Genomic DNA, 23,154 nt, shown 5'->3' on the forward strand with positions numbered 1-23,154 from the left:
AGCCTGGCGTAGTAACGCTGGAGCATGGTGCACTCCTCGAGGGCATGCTTCACCAGACCTTGATGGTAAGGACAGGGCTTCTTCAGCATGTCGTCAAATAGCCCGGGGCCCCCGGGGGCCTCGGGGATTCCTGCGATCTGTCGTGGCGACATGGATGGCCTCGAGGACCTCCTGCTTCCCTGGGCGACCCTTCTTCTTTCTCTTGGGGATGCGGGTGGGCGAGGCCTCGGGGGCCTCGTCCTTCTACTTCCCCTTGGCGTCGTTGTTGGGGAAGATGGCCCCAACCGCCTCTTCGCCCGAGGCGAAGTTGGTGGCGATGTCGAGGAGTGCGGCCGCTGTGGTTGGTATGTTTCAGCCCAATTCTCAGACCAGGTCTCGGCAGGAGGTGCCAGAGAGGAATGCTTGGACGATTTCCGAGTCACCGACGCGGGGCAACTCAGGGCATTTCTTAGAGAAGCGCCGGATGAAATCTCGAAGAGATTCGTCCGGCTTCTGGCGGCAACCTTTGAGGTCCCAAGAGTTCCTGGGGCGCACATAGGTGCCCTAGAAATTCCCGACGAAGACCCTCACCAAGTCGCGCCAGTCGTGGATCTGTGCGGGAGGAAGGTGTTCGAGCCAGGCTCGCGCTGAGTCTGACAAGAACAAAGGGAGGTTGCGGATGATGAGCAGGTCATCTTCCGCACCGCCTAGCTGACAAGCCAGGCGATAATCGGCTAGCCATAGCTCGGGGTTCGTCTCGCCGCTATACTTTGTGAGGTTGGCAGGTTGCCGGAACTGGGCTGGGAAGTGAGCGTTGCGAATGGCTCTACTAAAGACCCGAGGGCCAGGTGGCTCGGGAGAAGGACTGCGGTCCTCTTCACTATCGTAGCAACCGCCTCAGTGTGGGTGGTAGCCCTGGGCGGCTCCGTCGCCGCGGCGCCGTCGCCTGCCAACTACTTCGTGGTCGCCGTGTGCCTCGTGCTGGTCTCCAGGTCGATCGCGCACCGAGGGGGCCCTGTTGGCCATCGGCGCGTGGGCAGGCTCGGGACGGACCGAGGCATCCTGACCCCAGCGAGGTCGCGCCGTGGGTTGCTCTGAAGTGCCTCCGCGCCGGCGGGAGGCGGAACTTTCGGCCTGCTGTACCGCAGCGGTCTCGAGGAGGTCGCGGAGCTCTTCGCGGACCCGTTGCCCCTCGGTGGTGGAGGGCTCGGGCATTGCTCGGACCAGCATCGCAACCGCTGTGACATTCTGGCTAGCGTGATTAAAGATTGGGGGTGGCTCTCCCCCCTCGTTGTCGTTGATGCGGTGATGGACGTCGCGGGCCCTCCCTCGGGCTCCTCCGCCCTCACCGCGCCCTTGCTGCTCCTGCTCGAGAGTGTCCCGAAGCTGTTGCAGAAGGAGTCGGTCTTGTTCGACCTTGGCTTGAAGCTCGCGGAGCTGCTCCAGGTCTGGGCGTCGATGCCCCCGCGGACGGGATTCTCGTTTCATGCCGCCGGGGCTACGAGATGTGGAGGTGTGGCATCGCCCGCCCTTGCCTGGGGCGGGGAATGGTTGCCTATCCTCTCATCTTCTTCACCCGCCCTTGGCATCCCGAGCCCGACGTGGAAGCACTCACGAGATGGATCGTAAGTCCCTTCGTCGTCGGAGTCGGAATAGCCGAGGCAGTAGTCGCTTGCGGCCAAGAATTGGCGCAAAGCCCTAGGGTTGTGGAGTTCGGAGAAATCCACCCCGGGCCATGCCTCGTCCTCGTCCGAGGAGTCGGAGTGGGTGCTCAGGTCGAGAGCGAAGCGCTGGCGGCGTTCCGAGGGGTGCTCGTGAGCAGCAGTGTAGGCGTAGGCATAAGAGGCGGCGGCATTCCTCAACCCAAAGGGGTATGGGGACGGTGTCGTCTCTATATTCTACCCCACTGGGGTCGACTCTTCAGGGAGTGGTGGAGTGGAGCTAGACGACTGGGCATCGCCGCGAGCCACCGACGATTTTCCTTTGTCCATGCTCAGGCCAGACAGGTCCCCAGCCAGGGACCCCGTACCAACAGCTGGTCGTAGGATATCGGCGGGGAGTGGCGTGCCGCCCCGGGTTCGCGTAGCGTCAGGGTGGCCTTCCTCGCGTCGTGCCTGGCGAGCGCGGCGAGAGCGGCCGCCCGGGCGCCACCTGCGCCTGGGCTGCCGGGGCGTGACTTCATCATCGGACGGTGGGGCTCGAGGGGTGAGGGGCACCATGTCGTACTCATGCCCTAGAGACATGAACTCTAGGCTCCCGAACCAAACTACGGTGCCGAGACGCAATGGTCGTATGGGGTCTGCCATCCGAGTCCTGCTGGGACGATGAAGCTAACACGCAGCGACCCCTACCTGGCACGCCAACTATCAGTGTTTTGGAACCGGGGGTCCCTCAACCAACGAGTGAATTTGTGCTGCGTGCCCCTAATCCCGGATGGTGATGTAAAGAGACACAAGGTTTATACTGGTTCAGGCAATCGAGGCCCTACGTCCAGTCTGAGAGATTGATCTTCTGTTCCTTGCACCGGAGTGCTCGTAGTGGGGGGTTACAAGCTAGGTGAGAGAGGGAGCTAGCCCCAGGTCTTGACGAGGGTGGTGTGGGCTGCTTGAGGCGTTGTTCTCAAGCAGCGTAGAAGTGTGTAGTTCTATCGGTGTGTTCGTCTTTTTTTCTCCCCCCTCCCTAGAAATGGCCCCGGTCCCTCCCTTTTATACTCTAAGGGAGAACCAGGGACGTCCATACATAGTGCTCTATAAATGGGGGTGGCGTGTCCGAGCCCTGTAGCCGGCCACTGTTGTGGTATGGTCGATGGAGTGGCCCCGTCCTTGTCGTGCAGAAGTGACGCGCCGGTCATACTTGATCTTGTGCGTCGTGGGGCTCCAGTATAGCTTGATGCAGGACATGGCGGGCGACGTGCTGGTCATCGTGCGATGACGTCGTAGGGAGCTGTGGCTCTGCAGATGCCGAGGCCGAGCCATCGTGGGGGGCTCGGTGGACATGGATCCTCAGGCTGCCGAGCCCCTGAAGCAAACTGCCGAGGCCTTGGAGGGAATTATTGGTCCTGGGTACTGATTCCGAGGCCACAGTATCCTAGACGTGGCTCCCCACGCTGCGTTGTTCTCGGAGCAGGAGTTGGCAGCACAGTGAGCATGGGCGTCAACCATGTGCATAGTGGTTAGCACAGTGGCGGGTAACCCCTGCCCAGTCCTGCCTCCTGTTCCGTCGGCCATTCCGCTGTACTGTGCCGAGCATGCGGCCGATGTCAGGGGCAGCAGTTGGCTGAGTTAATGCGACACGACGTTTTGTCAGAGGGACGGGTGAAGGAAGAGGCAGCGGAGTGCTGCCGAGCCCGCCTCGCGCGAGACGGAGGGTCGGCGGCCCGGCCGAGGCCTGCGACGAGAGGGGGTCGGGCGAGGCCTTTGGTGGGGGATCGCCGAGGTCAGCGGTGAGGGGGCCTCGGGCGAGTCGGAGAATCGGCCGAGGCCAGCGGTGTTTAGCTGGTTTCGACTTTTAAGCAGTCGTTTTTTGGTTCTTGCTTAGGGTACCCCTTCTCACGGTATCCGACAGACACAGCTCAACTTCACTAGTAAAGTTTTTTTTAGAAAATAGTTTCATGGGCAACTTTATAGGTGAAGTTGAGCTATTTTGGAAAAATTATTTGGCAAAACAGCTTCACCAACGGCTTCATACATGGCTGAGAGAGAGAAATGAGGGAGAGAGCTAGGATAAACTATTTTTTTTCAACTTCATCCAAACTCATGTCTTTCTGAGAGGAGGAGAAAAACAACTCCATACGTGAAGGTGTTTTGTAAATGAGTGTTTGGTAAAAAAAAAACAGCTCATGAAGCAGTTTTGAGCTCTGCCAAACAAGTCCCAACTATTTTTTTCCGCGAAGCTTTTATCTAGTTGTTAGCCAACTAGCTAGCTACAACTAATTTGAACTAATCTTTAATAGTAACTAGCAAAACAAGCCCATAGTTGGAGTGGTTGTTAAAAGGGGATAATAACACAAAGTTTTTCCATTCTATTGCTAGTGGCAGAAGAAGAAAGAATATTGTCATCTCTCTTGAACATGAGGGCAACATCATTGAGTGGGATGAAAATTTGTTAACACATGCAACAGAATATTATTCTGGGTTGTTTGGACCTGAAACTGAGCATAATATCCACATTGATCCTAGTCTATGGGATGAAGTTGAAAAGTTTCTACAGAGGATAATTTGATGCTCTGTAGTCCTTTCTCTGAAAATAAAATTAAAGGTGCCATGTTCCATATGGAAAAAAATAAAGCTGCTAGACCAGATAAGATCCCTATTGAGTTTTATCAATCATACTGGGATATAGTGAAGAATGATATCATTCAGTTGTTCAATGATTTTTATGAGAATAAGGTTGACATCAGTAGTGCCGCTAGGCACGACTGTTCTTGATGCGATTGCGGGCATCGAGATTGGTGTTGATGCGGTCGCGGACGTCACCGCGCAGGGGTTGATTAACCTCCTGGTTGGCGTTACGAGCTGGTCGGCCACGCTGATTTCGTGGTCCTTGTGATCTGGGATTGATGGCAACATTACCCCTGGCCCCCCTTGGACGATTTGGCCGCGTCCGGTGGATAGGGTAGAAGGGAACTTAAAATAAGTTTAAAAAAAATAAGAAAATAAAAATATAAAATTGAAGGGTACTGTAGACCACTGGTAATCTATATTAGTCTTAATTTTCATGTTTATTTTTGGTTCATTAGAAACATAATACAAATTTGTGATCTATAATCATATGTGGCAATTTTGTCAAATTTCTGTGGCAACCATCCAAACAACGGCCACATAATTTAGTAACGAACCAAACATTTCTATTTTGTCATAAAATATGGCAAGCCGAAGTGTGATAAATGCTTAAGCTTAGATATGTCAAAATGTGACCGGCAACCAAACAGACCAATGGTCGTCTTGACGTAAGAGCCGTTTAGGACCCAATCTGCATGAGTGCTGAGTCATGGGCTTATTGGGCTCATGGTGTGCGCCCATGCGGAGCCAAGGCGGGCCTAGATCAGATTTCCACTAGGCTGCCCGAGATTTCGCTGCCGAAGGCCAGCCCAACTAGTTGATTTTAAATGCAAATCTGTAACGAAACCATATACGAATTTTTCCCTTTTCTTTTTCTGATGTTGACAGGGAACTGATGAGAGTCTGAAACACTTCAAACTTTGATGGGAGGAATTGAGCGCGATGGCGCAATAATTCAACATACTCATGGGGTGGATCAATATTCACGTACTGCCGTGGGCGAGGCCGCACCCACGAACAACAACAACAAAAAAGTATTCAGAACCAAATTTTCATCATGATATAATATCATAAATCCTTGCATCTACAACCACAAGTCAAACACACCCTCTCGAATTTGTTCTGACTCTGCCACTGAATATACTCTTACACACGTATGAACATGATACCACCGTACGACAGACTTCAATGCAATTCTAGCATGGTGTCACGTTTTAGTACCTTATATATAAGTTTGACCAATATTATAAATAAAAAGTATCAATATATATGATATCAGATAAATATCATTAGATTAATTACAAAATATATTTTTATAATAAAATTAATTTGAAGCCATAAATTTGAATACCATGTACTAAAAACTTGGTCAAACACATGGTACGCAATCATGCATTCTTTTTGGGTGGGAGGTAGTAGTTCTGTAGCTCAATTCCAATGCATGTGTAGTGTTGCATAGCATCTAGAGTTCTCCCAGCCTCTTGGCGCACTCGACGCTGGCGTCCAGCGTCTCCTCCACGCCGTACTTGAACTTGAAACCCAAGTCCTGCAGCTTGCTGGTGTTGGGCAGAATCCTGACTCCCTCCCCGGTCACCCTATATCATCACAAGATCACCAGTCACCACCACACTAGGTCAAGCTGCAATCATCATAAAAAAATTCACCAGAGCTAGTAGCTAATAACAACCGAGAACATGCCATTGTCAGAACGTACTCCGTCAGCTTTATCTTGAGGTCGGGGTGCTTAGCAGCGAAGTGGTCGACGATGTCCCGCATGCTGGGGTGCCCGGCGGCGCAGAGGAAGCGGCCGGCCATGGACGCCTGCTCCATGCAGAAGACGTGCGCGTCGCAGACGTCGTCCACGTGCGCCAGCGGCACGGAGCCCAGCAGCGCCTGCAGGAACAGGAGGGAGTTGTGGTAGATCGCCTGCCCCGTCAGCGGCGCCACGATCACGGGGATGCTGCTCCACAGGTACGTCTGGATGGTGTCGCCGCCGACGAGCGCGCACGCCAGGGTGACCACCTCCAGCGGCCGGGACTCCTTGGAGGAGGAGTCGTTGTAGCTCAGCAGCTCCTTCTCGGACTGCGACTTGGACCACACGTAATCCTGCGTGCGCGCGCGCGTTTTTCAGTTCAGTTAATCGATCGATATATGCATGCCAGCTAGCATTGTTGTACGTACATCCAGGTGAGCGTTGCTGAATTCGTAGGAGAGGTTGAGCGGTGTCCAGTTGGACTCGTTGGCGAAGTCCTTGTACCCGCTGCCGTCCTCCTTGAGCGGCGACGCGGCCGTGACCGAGGCCGTGTAGATGACGCGCTTCACCGTGCCGGACCGCTCGCACTGCCGGAGGATGATGCGCACCGCGTCCACCGCCGCCTCCGTCGTGTTCTTGTACTGCAGGAAAACCATGAGGCAGACCATTATATTCTCGTCCCCGGAGCTGGAGACCAGAGCAGCAGGGTGGCCATCTCCTACTAGAAATAGATTTTCAGATGAGCCATATATTTATATGGGTCTGAATGAAACATTTTTTTATAAAAAAGAAAGGCACAAACCCGTTAGACAAAACCACCCGACAAAATTTGATTCGTGTTGGCACGAAGATAATTAACCATACACAAAATTAACAATTTACTTGTATTAGTTGTTGGTTGAATAAGAGTGTTGTCTGAAATCATCTTAAAATTCAGGTATCTGAAATATATTTTTTAAGTAGTGCATAGACACAATGATGCTTGTGTGAGTTATAAATGTTACCATTTTTTCTATATTTTACTCAGATTTGGAATAGTTTAGTTTCAGATAAACTCGTAGGTTTCTATATTTGGGGACAAGAGGAGTACATCCATCCCAGTCGCTTTTTATGTACTAAATCCGTTCTAAATTATAGTTCGTTTAACTATTTTTACCTCAAATTTGACCACTTGTTTTATTCAAAAATTTGTGCTAAATATCACTTCTTTTGTTGTGGCTTGCTTTATTAACAAAAGCTCTTAAAAAATGACTTAAATTTAACTATGTTTACATAAATTTTTTGAATAAGACGAGCGGTCAAACTTAAGGTCAAAAAAAAGTCAAATGAATTATAATTTGGAACGAAACGAGTATCTATAAAGTCGTAGACAGGTACGAAGCTGGGAAGGGGAGTGCAATTTGGTCATTTAAAATAATCTTCTCTTGCCTATTGACTTTGATACAGAAGCGGGCAAACTCGTATATGACAAAAATAATTGTACTTCGCGCAAAGAAAAGGGCCAATAATTTTAATATAGAAACGCCCTGCAAAGCAAAATTTTCGTTCTTGGTTTCGGTTATAAGCACGCAAGAATCCAACAAACAAACTAGTGTAAGCTGAAGGTGCATGCATGGAATCCAACCAACGATCTATCGATGCCCACAGTCTTCGTCTACTCTAATAGTAGGGATAGGTGGAGGAGGCCGGCGTAAATTAGTAGGGATCGTGGAAGCCGCCAACTCAACATATAGTCTATTCCGAAATGGAACCGACCAGCCCATCATGCACTGAGATCCGTCATCCGCGGAGGTCTCGGGCATTGGGGGGGGGGGGGGGGGGGGGGGGGGGGGGGGGGGCAGGAAAATGAATAATGGATTTAATTATAACCGTCCATGCAAGCATTGTCGTTTCGTCTCTAGGGGAAGAAATTCGGTGTGGACCATCCTCGTCAGGACGCCGTGTGGACTGTGCAACTGACAAGTGGACCATGGAGACGTAGGCATGGTAAATCAGAGCTGCAGCCGCAGAGAGAGCGCAAGGCAGCGAGATCAGAAGCCCAAGGCGGCAAGGCTTAGAGTGATCGTTGACGCTAGCTAGCTGCCTGGCCCGGCGGCGGCGGTGGGAGGGGAGCGAGTACATACCTTGGTGCTGGTGGGGTCGTGCGCCAAGGGCGTAGCGATGAGGAAGACGAAGTGGCAGCCGGCGATGGCGGGCTCGAAGGTGTCGGCGTCGTACATGTCCGCCTCGAACAGCCGCAGCCGCTCCGCCGCGCCGGGGAGCGCCCGGAGCAGCCCCGTCTTCTTCTCGTCCGCTGCACGTACGTCAACGCCCGTCCAGTCCAGACATGCGTTAGCTCGCTGGATGATCGATGTGTGCTATATCCGCACGAAAAAGGGCAGCTATGGGGCGAGGAGGGTTCTGTTCGTGTACGCACCTAGGCTCCGCAGGGTGGCGTGGACGACGCAGCCTCTGGCGAGGAGCTTCCTGACGAGCCAGCTCCCGAGGTAGCCGCTGCCGCCGGTGACGCACACCACCGTGTCCGCCGTGAAGCCGCCCATCCTCCTAGCTAGCTCTTCCCTTCCTTGCTTCTCTGTGAGATACAGCTAGGAATCGAATGCTTGGCGAGGAAGAAGAAGAAGTACAGTACGATAAGTGTTTTGTATTACAAGAATGAATATGCGGTTCATTAGTTCCTCCCTTTTCGTTCACGGCTCTCTGCTAGATATACTCAGCTACGCTTGCCACATGGGCCCGAACACCTTGGAGTTGGGCCACGCCTGTCTCTTGGGCCTCGGCGAAGGAGGGGCAACGTCGCTGGGGCATCCTTCTGGGTCACCAGCGGCATCAGCTGTTGTAGTATCAGGGACGTTGTTGACAATCCCCCCTCCTTGAGTGCCGGCGTGCCCCCACGCTGGTGACTAGGAAAACTGGTGACGAAGCTCTTCAACCGACTCCCAGGTGGCGAGGGAAGTCGGTATGTGAGACCACTTGATGAGGACTTGATGAACTGGCCGCTCACCAGATGACCAGCGCCACTGCAACAGCTTCTCAGGAACCTGAAATTTAGTAAGTGCAGACGAAATGGATGGACTCACTGCCTGGGAACCTAGAGACCGCTTGAGCAGCGAGACATGGAACACTGGATGCACAGATGTAGACGCTGGTAAGTCTAGGTGACAGGCAACCTTTCCAACTCGTTCGAGGATGTGAAAGGAACCGAAGAACTTAAAAGACAACTTGTTGTTGGAGCGAGCAGCAACAGAAGACTGTACGTAAGGTTGGAGCTTAAGGAATACCCAATCACCAATACTGAAGGAACGCTCAGTGCGATGTTTGTCAGCCTGCCGTTTCATACGGTGTTGAGCGCGACGAAGGTGCTGCTGAACCAATCGCAGCATGAGGTCTCGATCGGTCATCCATTGATGGAGTTCAGGAACCAGTGCTGCTGCAGAAATATCCAGTCCCAAATGACGTGGTGGAAACCCATATAGCACCTCAAATGGAGAGCGACCCAAGGCGGAGTGCAACAAAGTATTATACCAATAATCAGCCATTGAGACCATTGTCGTGGACACGAATGGACAAAACACTAAAGATAAGTTTCCATGTACTAATTGACACGCTCGGTTTGCCCATCCGTTTGGGAATGATACACAGAGCTCATTCAAAGATCTGTCCCAGCCAGTTTGAAGAGCAACTGCCAAAATTTGCTTGTGAACATTCGATCCCGGTCAGAGATGATCGCCAGAGGCAAGCCGTGCAGCTTATAGATGTGGTCCAGGAATGCTCGTGCTACAGATGCAACAGAGATCGGATGGCGCAAAGCAATGAAATGGGCAAACCTGGAGAACTTGTCAACAACCACCATTATAACATTGGCAGAACCAGATGTCGGCAAACCTTCGACAAAATCCATTGAGATCACTTCCCATGATGCTTTGGGTACAGGTAAAGGTTGTAAGAGACCTGGATAACTGCTGCGATCGGGCTTAGCTTGGACACAAATGGCACAGGACTGCACATACTGGCGAATGGCAGCACGCATACCGTGCCAATAGAAGAGCTGACGGACCTTGGCAAAAGTAGCCGGGACGCCAGAATGACCGCCCACAGCGCTGTCATGGAGGGCTGATATCACATTGTTCTGCAATGCAGCATTAGAGCCCAACCAAATGCGCTCTTCGTATAAAATGACACCTTGGCGCAAACTGAATGGAGGTTGTGCAACAAAATCAAGAGATAACTGAGTAAGCAAGTCCGTTGCTTCAGAGTCTGTAGAATACCACTATTGTAGAGAAGCCAACCAATCATGTGTGGGTGATGACAGGGCTAGAAGAGTTTCTGGATGCGGCCGTCGTGACAAGGCATCAACAACAGTATTCTCCTCGCCACGACGGTAGACAATTCTATAGCGGAGTTCCAACAATCTTGCAAAGGCCTTTTGTTGCCAGGGTGTGTGGAGCCGTTGTTCATTGAGGTGAATAAGGCTCTTCTAGTCAGTGTGTAGAATGAACTCCGACTATAGCAGGTAATGGTGCCAACTATCCACGGCCATAAGAATTGCCAAGTACTCTTTTTCATAGACAGACAAACCCTGATTACAAGGCCCAAGGGCCTTACTGATATAAGCCAAAGGGTGTCCTCACTGCTGCAGAACTACACCCACACCCACTCTAGAAGCATCAGTTTCGATCTCAAAAGGGATGGAAAAATCAGGGAGCGCCAAAACCAGAGCCGAGGATAGTGCAGCTTTGAGAGTTAGAAATGCGGACTCATGAATGGAAGTCCATACAAAGAGTGAGTCCTTTTTGAGCAAATTCATTAGGGGCTTCGCGATGACCCCAAAATGGCGGATGAACTTTCGATAATAGCCGGCCAAACCAAGGAATCCCCGAAGATCACGAACGAAAGATGGTGTTGGCCAATCTTGAATGGCTTGTACCTTGGCCAGATCGGTGGCCAGACCTAAACCGCTGATCACATGGCCTTAGTAGGAAACTTGCCGTTGAGCAAACTTGCACTTAGAGAGCTTAATCTTCCATTTTTCTACTGCAAGCCACTGAAAAACTAGAGCAACATGTTGTACGTGATCCTCATAGGATCTGCTGTAGATCAATATATCATCAAAAAAGACGACCATGAAGCGGCGAAGCCCAGGAGCCAATGTCACATTCATAGCACCCTAAAATGTGCCCGGAGCTCTAGTTAAGCCAAAAGCCATCACTCGAAATTCGTACTGACCGAGATGGGTTTGAAATGCGGTCTTGTGCTCTTCACCAGGTTAGAGTAATATTTGATGGAACCCCACACGAAGATCCAGATTGGTGAACCAACTGGCATTAGCTAACTCATCCATCAGTTCCTCGAACACTAGTACAGGAAACTTGGACTTCGCGGTGAGTGCATTGAGGTGATGAAAGTCCACACAAAACTTGTATGAGACGTCCTTCTTCTTGACCAAGAGCACTGGCGAAGAGAAGGGACTAGAGCTTGGTTGTATGATCCCTTGACATAGCATTTCATTGACTTGTCGCTCGATTTCATCTTTGAGGCTCGGGGGGTATCGGTAAGGGCAGATGTACATAGGACTAGCACCTGGCAGCAGTGGTATATAGTTGTTGCATGCTCTGGAAGGTGGCAAGTCCACCGGTGGAGTGAACAAGTTCGGAAAGGAATCAACAAGAGCTTGTATCTCAGCTAGAAGCTCCTAGCTGGCAAAAGAAGATGTTGCGCTAGTATCCGAAACCTGATAGAGCTAAAGAAGCAACTGACTAGGGGACTCATCAAGACCTTGCAATAGCACAGAATAACCATGATAGGGAATAGAGAACCACTTCTGCTACCAGTGGACGTGTGAAAGGTCCTAATATGGCTAGAGGAGGGTGAATAGCCTATTTAAAAATCTACAAATCAACTAGAGCAATTTGATTAGTATGACAAATAGCGAAATGCAAACTTGCTCTAGCTCTATAAGGGTTGCAAGCCATCTATCCAACAATTCTAGTTATAATGATTACTAGGCACACAACTTGCAATGTTACTACTCACTAAGAGCTCTCAATCTTACTACTATAAAGAGCTCCACTAGATGAACTTAAAATAATAAAGCAAGCTCTCAATTCTAATTACACTAAAGAACTTGACACAACTAGTTTACAAGAATATAAATGAGTGAGTAGGGTGATTATACCGCCATGTAGAGGAGTGAATCAATCATAAGATGAATACTAAATCAAACACCGGGAGAATACCAAAGGGCAAGAGACAACCAATTTTTCTCCTGAGGTTCACGTGCTTACCGGCACGCTAGTCCCCATTGTGTCAACCAACACTTGGTGGTTTGGTGGCTAAGAGGTGTTGCACGAACCTCGTCCACACAATTAGACACTGCAAGAACCAACCCACAAGTGAGGTAACTCAATGACACGAGCAATCCACTAAAGTTACCTTTCGGCTCTCCACCGGGGAAGGCACAAGACCCCTCACAATCACCATGATCGGAGCCGGAGACAATCACCAACCTCCACTCAATGATCCTCGCTGCTCCAAGCCGTCTAGGTGGTGGCAACCACCAAGAGTAACAAGTGAATTCCGCAGCGAAACACGAATGTCAAGTGCCACTAGATGCAATCACTCAAGCAATGCGCTTGGATTCTCTCCTAATCTCACAATGATGATGAAACAATAATGGAGATGAGTGGGAGGGCTTTGGCTAAGCTCACAAGGTTGCTATGTCAATGCAAATGGCTAAGAGAGTGAGCTTGAGCTGGCCATGGGGCTTAAATAGAAGCCCTCACGAAATAGAGTCGTTGTACCCCTTCACTGGGCACAACATGGGGTGACCGGACTCTTCGGTCAGTTCAACCAGACGCAGGACCCCAGCGTCCAGTTGCCCAATGCTTGCCACGTGTCATCGGCTTCAAACGCCGATCGCTTGATCTCAACGGTCAAGTGATGACCGGACGCATTAGTTAGAAAGTGACTGGACGTAGGACCCCAGCGTCCGGTCGTTTTCAGTAAGGTTCCAAACACGAAATTTCACGACCAAACACGTCCGGTCATGCTCGACCGGACTCACCCGACGTCCGGTCACTCAACGTTTCCTCTGTGCGCCTCACGTCAGCGTACGTCAGCACTGACCGGACTCAGACCATGAGCGTTCGGTCAGTTTATATGCCAGCATCCGGTCACAAGACCGAGACCATGTGCTTACTGTTGTCACTGACCGAACTCTGAACCCAGTGTCCGGTCACTGCACCACTAGCATCCGATCAGTCTATGAACCCCTGTCTTTTCTATATAGGGCACCGGTGGCACCGTCGGACTGTCCGGTGAAGTTTCTAACCCTTGCTCAAATGTGCCAACCACCAAGTGTATCACCTTGTGCACATGTGTTAGCATATTTTCATAAATACTTTCAAGGGTGTTAGCACTCCACTAGATCCTAAATGCATATGCAATATGTTAGAGCATCTAGTGGCACTTTGATAACCACATTTTAATACGAGTTTCACCCCTCTTAATAGAACGACTATCTAACCTAAATGTGATCACACTCGCTAAGTGTCTTAATCATGGAAACAAAATGTCTCCTATTATTTATACCTTTGCCTTGAGCCTTTTGTTTTTCTCTTTCTTCTTTTCCAAGTTCAAGCATTTGATCATCACCATGCCATCACCATCATCATGATCTTCGCCATTGCTTCATCACTTGGAGTAGTGCTACCTATCTCATAATTACTTTGATAAACTAGGTTAGCACTTAGGGTTTCATCAATTAACCAAAACCAAACTAGAGCTTTCAATCTCCCCCTTTTTGGTAATTGATGACAACCCTTTCACAAAGATATGAGTTGAAATTTAATTGAATCAATGTTGCTTGCCCAAGCATATTTACCATGTGTAAAGGATATGGATAAGTTTTATGAATCCCAAATGGTAGCAATTGCTCTCCCTACATATGTGCTAAGAGTTTGGATTGTAGCTTGCACATATGCTTAGATAGGAAATATAGGAGACAATTTCTACCGTATGATGCTAAGGTATAAGAGATGGACCTTTGAAACATGATACCAATCGGAGTGCACCAATATATCATCCTTAGCACCATTAGTAACTATATATACACAAAAACTAGAATACCCCATGAGATCAACATTACAAGCAAGGGTCTAGTTTTCATAAAATGAACATAAGTCTAGTTACTTTAGCCTATGCATGCTAGTTTTTCATTTCACCATTCAAGCATATAACTAGCATACACCACACAAGCATGGATATTGAAATTTAAAACTTGTGCTATGCAAGCAAATATACGAAATGCACATCAAAATGCAACATATAAGTTTATGAGCTTGCTCCCCCTACTTGTGTGCATTTTTTATTTTTCCCCTTACAATGTCATTTCATTTGTTTGCTTCTTCTATCTTACTATCTTTGTGAATTTCTCTCCTCTTTGTCAACAATTAGCACAAAAGGTGAGCTCAAATTATAGATACGTTGGGGTGAAACCATATGAAATGAGAATCATTTTCCCAATTTGGTTCAATCTAGATTACTTGCAAAAGATATTTAACTCGGTTTGATCCAAGGACAAGCTTCTTCACACCTCCAAATAAGGGTTATCTTGTACCATGTTAAGTTAAACACTTATAGCTTATTTTCTAGATCAAACACTAGGTTTATAAGTCCACAAACATGTCATATGCTACCACTAGATCATTTCAAGCATATAAGCAATAGTGGTACCATACAAGCATCAAATTCATTTGATTTTCATGAATGAGCCTATTCAAATGTGAAAAATGTCTAGATGCACTAAACATGTCCTTAGCAAGGATGTATGCCCCCCAGTCAACTTTTACCTTGGATTGCTCGAATGAGAGACATGCCATATAAGTGGGGGGGTGCATCAACACATATTAGAGAAGTCAAGTATGTTCAATTTATTCCTTTGCTTACAAAACCTCTTTTCATCAAGTGGCTTGGTGAAGATATCGGCAAGTTGATCTTTGGTGTCCACACTCTCAATGCAAATATCCCCTTTTTGTCGGTAATCTCTTATGAAATGATGGCGGACATCAATATGCTTTGTTCTTGAATGTTGAACCAGGTTGTTGGTGAGCTTTACGACACTCTTATTGTCACATAGCAATGGCACTTGCTTGAATTTAATTCCAAAGTCACTCAAAGTAGCCTTCATCCAAAGTAATTGAGCACAACAACTACCAGCCAAAATGTACTCCACTTCGGCGGTTGAAAGTGCTACACTATTTTGCTTCTTTGATGACCAAGACACAAGTGATCTTCCCAATAGTTGACATATGCCCGATATGCTCTTTCTCTCAACTTTGCATCCCGCATAATCAGAGTTCGAATATCCAATCAACTCAAATCTTGCTCCTTTGAGATACCACAATCTAACATTTTGTGTATGCTTTAAGTACCTTAATATTCTCGTTGTTGCTTTCGAATGACTTTCTCTTGGTGAGGCTTGGAATCTAGCACACATTGATACACTAAACATCATATCTGGCCTTGATGCGGTCACATAGAGTAGGCTTCCAATCATAGACTAATACATCTTTTGATCCATCATGTTGCCACTAGCATCACTATCCAAGCTTCCACTTGTCCCTATTGGTGTACTGATAACTTTACTATCATCCATTCCAAACTTCTTGAGCATGTCCTTGATATACTTGCCTTGACTCACAAATATGCCATTCTTCATTTGCTTGATTTGAAGACCAAGGAAGTAGCTAAGCTCTCCAATCATGGACATCTCACACTCACTTGCCATTATCTTGCCAAACTCCTCACAAAAATCTTGATTTGTTGACCCAAAAATGATATGATCAACATAGATTTGCATTACAAACAAGTCATTTCCAAGCTTCTTGGTAAAGAGAGTGGTGTCTACCTTTTCTATCTTGAATCTCTTAGAGAGTAGGAAATCTCTCAATCTCTCATACCATGCTCTAGGTGATTGTTTTAATCCATACAAAGCCTTTCTCAACTTGTACACATGGTTGGGTTTCTTCTCATCTTCAAAACCGGGAGGTTGCTCAACATACACAAGCTCATTGATGTATCCATTGAGAAATGCTCTCTTCACATCCATTTGGTATAACTTGATGTTATGGGCACAAGCATAGGCTAACAAGATCCTAATTAATTCCAATCTTACAACTGGGGCATATGTTTCTTCAAAGTCAAGACCTTCAATTTGATTAAATTATTTTGAGCACTACTCTATCTTAAAATTGCCAACATTTCTTTTGGAACCGAGAAAGTAATAGTATGTATATAATTATGGGAAAACTATACTTTCCACTAGATGGAATAAAACCCCAGGTCAGAACGCAAGATGTCAGGCTGGGGCACCGGGCCAAGGGCGTTGTCGCAACTGATCAAGCTGGCAAAGGAGAGGAGGCCGATGCTCGCATGATGACAGTGCAACGCAAAGTTGGCAGAGGTCCACATGCATATGCATGTGGCACAGGTGCACAGCGATACACGCTACAGGCACGGTTGAGTGATGGCGATGCACGACTCTGCTCCAAGATCATTGATTGGCCAAAAGAAAAAAAGCAGGCGCAGGCTGGGCACACGCATTAGACCCGTATAGTACAGTACATGGGGGCTAGCATGCACACAAAATGCGCATGGCTAGTTTATCAAGATGATTATGAGATAGGTAGCACTACTCCAAGTGATGAAGCAATGGCGAAGATCATGACAATGGTGATGGCATGGTGATGGTCAAATGCTTAAACTTGGAAAAGAAGAAAGAGAAAAACAAAAGGCTCAAGGCAAAGGTATAAAATGTAGGAGCCATTTTATTTTAGTGATCAAAACACTTAGTGAGTGTGATCACATTTAGGATAGATAGCCGTACTATTAAGAGAAGTGAAACTTATATCGAAATGCGGTTATCAAAGTGCTACTAGATGCTCTAATTCATTGCATATGCATTTAGGATCTAGTGGAGTGCTAACACCATTGAAAATGTTTGTGAAAATATGCTAACACATGTGCACAAGGTGATACACTTGGTGGTTGGCACATTTGAGTAAGGGTGAAGGAGATTGAGTCGAAAAGGAGTTAGTCGCGCTGGTTACAGAGTGACCTGACGCGTCCGTTATGTGACCGGACACGTCCGGTATTTCGGCGGCAGGACTCAGCGGACCGGACCGGTATTCGGGGCAGACTCAGCGACCGGACGCGTCCGGTCGCCACACCGGACGCTGTCCTGGTGTGAATCAGAAAAGGCAGCAGATGACAGAGCAGCCGATCAGACGCTGGCAGCGTCCGGTACCACCGGACGCGTCCGGTCATCCATGGGTGCTTTCTGTACTCGACTGGACGCTGAGGCTCAGCATCCGGTCAGTCTCTACCAGACGCGTCCGGTCGGCCCTGGTGGCTTACTGGACTCGACCGAACTCGATGGTGGAGCGTCCGGTCAATTGAGTGTCAGCGTCCGGTATTCACGACCACAGCGTCTGGTGCTGCGTCCGGTCAATTGGACTACAGCGTCCGGTCGGCCCGCAATTTGCCCAGTGAAGGGGTATAACGGCTCTATTTGATGGGGGCTCTATTTATAGCCTCATGACCGGCTCAAGGGTTAACTCTTGTACATTTTCATTGACATAGCAACCTTGTGAACTTAGCCAAAGTACTCCCACTCATCTCCATCATTGATCCATCATCATTGTGAGATTGGGAGAGAATCCAAGTGCATTGCTTGAGTGATTGCATCTAGAGGCACTTGGTATTCGTGTTGCGCTGCGGATTTCGCTTGTTTCTCTTGGTGGTTGCCACCACCTAGACGGTTGGAGCAGCGGTGGAGGATCGGCACGAGTTGGTGATTATTCGTGGCCATCTCCAGTGATTGTAAGGGGAGTTGTACCTTTCCCGACGGAGTGCCGAAAGGTAACTCTAGTAAATTGCTCGTGTCATTGAGTTACCTCACTTGTGGGTCGGTTCTTACGGTGTCCTATTATGTGGACGAGGTTTGTGAAACACCTCTTAGCCGCCGAACCACCAAGTGTTGGTCAACACAACGGGGACATAGCGTGTTGGCAAGCACGTGAACCTCGGGAGAAAATCGATTGTCTCTTGTCATTTGCATTCTCTCAGTGATTGGTTTGATCTTCATCTTGTGATTGGTTCATCCCCTACACGACGGTATAATCACCCTACTTACTTGATTACATTCTTGCAAACTAGTTGATACAAGCTCTTTAGTGTAACTAGAATTGAGAGCTTGCTTGATTATTTACATTCATCTAGTTGAGCTCTTTAGAGTAGCAAGTTTGTGTGCCTAAGTAATCATTGCAACTAGAATTATTGGATAGGTGGCTTGCAACCATTGTAGAGCTAGAGCAAGTTTGCATTACGCTACTTGTCATACTAATCAAATTGCTCTAGTTGCTTTATAGATTTTTAAATAGGCTATTCACCCCCCCCCTCTAGCCATACTAGGACCTTTCAACATAGCACAACTGAAATGTTTCATCATGGAAGGAAAAGAACGAATGGGATGCCACCTAAAGAAATCCATTTATGGATTAAAACAAGCTTCAAGACAATGGTACTTGAAGTTTGATCAGACAATAAAGAATTTTGGGTTTAAAGAGAATGTAGAGGACAATTGTGTCTATACAAAGTTTAAGAATGGGAAGTTTATCTTCATTGTCCTGTATGTGGATGATATCTTACTTGCTAGTAGTGATATCAGTCTACTACTAGAGACAAAGAAGTTTTTGTCCTCAAAGTTTGATATGAAAGATCTTGGTGAAGCTTTTCGTTCGTTCTAGGGATCGAGATTCACCGAGATAGAAGTAAAGGGGTATTAGGACTATCACAAAGGCATACATAGAAAAGATCTTAAAGAAATTTAGTATGCACAAATGTAGTCCCTCATCTGCTCCTATAGTCAAGGGCGACAGATATGATGATTTTCAATGCCCCAGGAACCAATATGAGACCGATCAAATGAAAGTGGTTCCATATGCTTCAGCTGTCGAAAGCTTGCAATATGCTCAAGTATGCACGTGCCCTGACTTGGCATTTGTTACCGGGTTACTTGGTAGATTCCAGAGCAATCCTGGAATAGAACACTGAAAATTGGTAAAGAAAGTCTTGCGTTATTTGCAAGGAACGAAAGGCCTCATGATGACGTATAGAAGATCTGATTCACTCCATATAGTGGGATATTCAGATTCTGATTATGCGGGAGATGATAGAAAATCCACGTCTGGATATGTATTCACTCTCGCAGTGGGAGCTATTTCATAGAAAAGCTCAAAGCAAACCGTCACTACATCGTCCACAATGTCTGCCGAGTTTGTAGCGTGTTATGAGGCAACGGGGCAGGTGAACTGGTTAAAGAAGTTCATACCCGGTTTGAAGGTGGTTGACGACATCTATAGACCACTAAAGTTATACTGCGATCATAATCCTGCAGTACAGTATGCTCACAACAATAAGTCAAGTGGTGCTGCCAAACATATTGACATAAAGTATTATATTGTGAAAGATAAAGTCCGGGATCAAATTCATAAGTCTTAAGCATATAAGTACAGTAAAGATGCTCATGGATCCGCTTACAAAAGGCTTACCACCCAACGTGTTTAGAGAACATGTAGCCGGCATGGGTTTAAGGAAAAGCCTATAATTCCTGGACAAAAGAAGGCTCAAAGATAAGTATCTATTTCAGAACAGAGTAGTATGTTGTAGCTGTTAAATCTATCGGCAATAAACCGTGACGATGAGACATGCTCTATGCACTAATCTGTAATGGAATGAACAAAAGTAAAGAATATGAAAGTGAAAGATGGAAAGAGATCAATGGGGAGATTGTTAGATTGATCTCTAACCTAACTGGACTCAACGGTCCAGTTGGGCCTTTGATTTGCGCCCTGATCGGGGGCGCCCAGCCCACCATGGCTAGAGGCCCCCTGTCACCCTGCGCTATATAAAGAGGTGGGGGCCGGCGGCTCTAATCACGAGGTTGACCTGAGCCGACATCCCCACCGACAAAACCCTAAAACCCGATCTAAGTGAGGGGCGCAGCCAGTGACGGGAAGTCCCTCCACCGCTGCACTGCGCCGCCGTCGATCTTCACCGCCGGCACCGCATCTCCGACCGATCTTCACCGACCGTCGCTGCCCGTGCGCAGACGTCTCCAACGAACCCGATGGCGGCCACCGAACCCTCCTCTCCTTGGTGTCAGGTTCAGCAACATCTCTCTATCTCTCTCTAGTTCGTTCTACATGTATTAGGATCTATTGCTTCACCTTTTATATCGAATAAAACAGTCAAATGCTAGATCTATGATCCCTAGTGTTACAACAGTCCAACAAGTGAGTGAAAGAGACGTTTTGCATTTCCAACTAGATTCGGGGGATCGATCGATCGATCTGCGCGCAGATTCAGTTGGCAGTGACGGGGTTTTTACTTTGGACGTCCAATGCATATTTTTTGTCGATATAGATCACTGCACTGGACTGGTGAAGCTAGCAACTAGCTAGGCTAGGCGAGACGTGGTTGTCTTGTTGACGAGCGGCCGGGCCGCCTGCAGGACCCAATCTGCATGTTAGCCGCCGGTGACGCACGCACGCTCCGCGCCAGTGCGCCATCGATCTTCTTATTACCGGCCGTGGGTCCACCGCACAGTCTCCATCTGCTCCAAGTACGTCCACCCAGCAAGACACCTCGCATGAAGAAAAAAGAAGAGAAGCCCTCCACCCGCCAATTGGTGACTTGGTGTAGACGACATGTTATTTGGTAATTTAAGAAACGATGCGTTCATCATCTTCTTAGTTCTTTTCTTTTTTGGCTGGTTTGTGAGATCAAATGGAATGTAACCATCACACTAAAACGTATAATAAGATGTAATGGAACCCCCCCCCCCCCCCCACCCCCACCCCCACCCCCACCCCGTTTCTATAAGAAGAGCTGCCCCGGCTTTGCAGTATAGTTCCCTACATTTACAATAAAAACGTGAGAAATGTAACCATTACACAAAACTATTGAAATGATCCACCACTTCATTTAGAATGGGCAGCTTCCGTTAGAATTCGGCTGCCACTTGTAGTAGGTGGCATATGGAGTACCTGGCTTTGTATACCTGCCAAAAAAAGATGTGGACTTTGTACCACGCAACGACAAGGTAAGGTAGACGACCTGGTATGCCATCTTAATTACTACTCCAAGTGGTGGTATTGTATACTCACGGATATACTCCATTCGTTCTAAATTATAAGTCGTTTTGACTTTTTTGTTCATTTATTTTGCTATGTATCTAGATATAATAATATATCTAGATGTATGACAAAATGGATATATCAAAAAATGTCAAAGCAACTTATAATTTAGAACGAAGTGAGTATCATTTTTTTTTCAGTGGGGCGGATGAGATTGCACTCACGGACAGTCCCCTGCTCACGGATGATGCATCGTGTGCTTTCCTTAAAGTCTCTTCCAAGAGGTGATATTGTATTCCCTCCGGTCAAAAGAAAGCACCAAAAAATTAATACTCGTCAATCTAGCATAGCCGTGCCTGTATTATAGTATACTGGAACCGCTTTTAATTTGCTTTCCAAAACAACTATATTTATTTCCTTTTAAAAAGTTTGGTCAAGATATTCAACGAGTAGTCGGTGTGAGGGTCCAAATATAGAAAAACAGCAGCTGCCCCATACTTATTTGGATACTTTATCCACAAACTCTAATATGGAGCAACTCCAAAAAAATACCTGGAGTTTCTGTAGTACCTCCTTAAATGCTCTATTAACTTTATCTTTTTTTCTTCTAGAACAGATTTTGTAAAGTTACATCTGTTTGGTAGAAAAACGTAGAGCTGAGCAGGAAAAATATAGAACAAAGCGGTCCCCAGCATACCCTTAAATCTATTAGTGGCCGGTTTGCGAAAAGTGAATTCCCCACGCGTCTAGCTGCGCCGGCTTTGCAAGGAAAGAAGTCTCTTAGGTGAACGTGATACGGACCCGGCCGGTGCTCTCGATCGGCCGGCGACTGCATCTTCTCAATCTTCGGGCGGCTAAACGACGCGTCAACTTCGTATGAGCTCGGCGGAGCTAGCTAACTCAGTTTATCTTTTTTTTTTATGGAAGTGTGTGTAGCAGCCCGACCGCTTCGTTCGTTCTAGTGTCACACGCGCATTTCTCGACGAGAAGCTTCTATCTCCTGCCGTTCGGAGGGGGAAAAAAATAGGGCAATGCACGTGAACTTACCACGAGACGAAGAAATCGAGAAATAACAAATTTCTGCAGCACATGAACTGAGATACAAAGTGGCAAACTTATAGTGTAATACTAACCGCTAGCAGGTAGTGGTCAACGACATTACTTAATTACGAAGACCTAAACTGCTGCGTCCCTGGTCCACGGATAAGGATGGCAACGGGGATATACCGGTCGGGTATCGTCGGAATGTTCTCTTTCCCGCTACGGAGAATTCATCACGTCCCCGTCCCCGTTAACTGTCTCGGGTATAGATTCTTGCTCATCCCCGTACCCGTCGGGTATCGGTCGGGTAACAGATACCCGACGGGTACTGCATACCCGATAAACAAGGACACTTGGGGTCGCAGCTTTGCAATTGGAGACGTTTCTTCTTCACCCGGGTATAAGTGTCAAAATCTCGGAGATGCCGAGGAGAAGAAGCGAGGTTGCGAGGAGGACCAGCAATGGTGGCAGAGAGACCGAACTGAGGAAGCGAGGGGCACGAGCGCTCGTGAGGCAGGCGTGCTTGTGCTGCTGGCGGAGATGGTGAGAAAAATTTGAACTAGGGTTCCTAGAACACACAAACTATATATATGATTGTTCAGATTTGGACCAAAATACCTATGTTGAGCTTCTTTGGGCATAATACTCGCATGCCATCTCAAATAGTTGGGTTCCCCAACGGGTAACGGGGACGGGTAAACAGGGAACGTTCTCGTACACACTATACCCGTCGGGGGTGGATTCTTGCCCATTTAGATACCCGCGGGTAAAGATATGATTCCATTCCTATCCCCTAATAGATCAAATACCCGTCGAGTATCGGGTATCGGGGCCCGTTGCCATCTTTATCCACGGAGACGCATCTGACGATTGTTGGGAAGAATTTGTCGAGAAAGTAGGGACGGAC

General features: G+C 47.7%; 1 protein-coding gene across 1 annotated transcript; it reads right to left on the minus strand.

Annotated features, from left to right (window-relative positions):
• Positions 1–5,586: 5,586 nt before the first annotated feature.
• LOC136552666 (NADPH HC-toxin reductase 1-like) lies at positions 5,587–8,553 on the minus strand. The gene is made up of 5 exons (XM_066544227.1): positions 8,429–8,553; positions 8,136–8,305; positions 6,441–6,653; positions 5,974–6,365; positions 5,587–5,854 (listed from the first exon to the last, which is right to left on the minus strand). Exons 1-5 carry the CDS (start codon positions 8,550–8,552, stop codon positions 5,722–5,724), a joined length of 1,032 nt encoding a protein of 343 aa, XP_066400324.1. The 5' UTR covers position 8,553; the 3' UTR covers positions 5,587–5,721.
• Between the last annotated feature and the right edge of the window lie 14,601 nt (positions 8,554–23,154).

The sequence above is a fragment of the Miscanthus floridulus genome, chromosome 4, assembly GCF_019320115.1.
Source record: "Miscanthus floridulus cultivar M001 chromosome 4, ASM1932011v1, whole genome shotgun sequence".
Lineage (NCBI taxonomy): Eukaryota > Viridiplantae > Streptophyta > Magnoliopsida > Poales > Poaceae > Miscanthus > Miscanthus floridulus.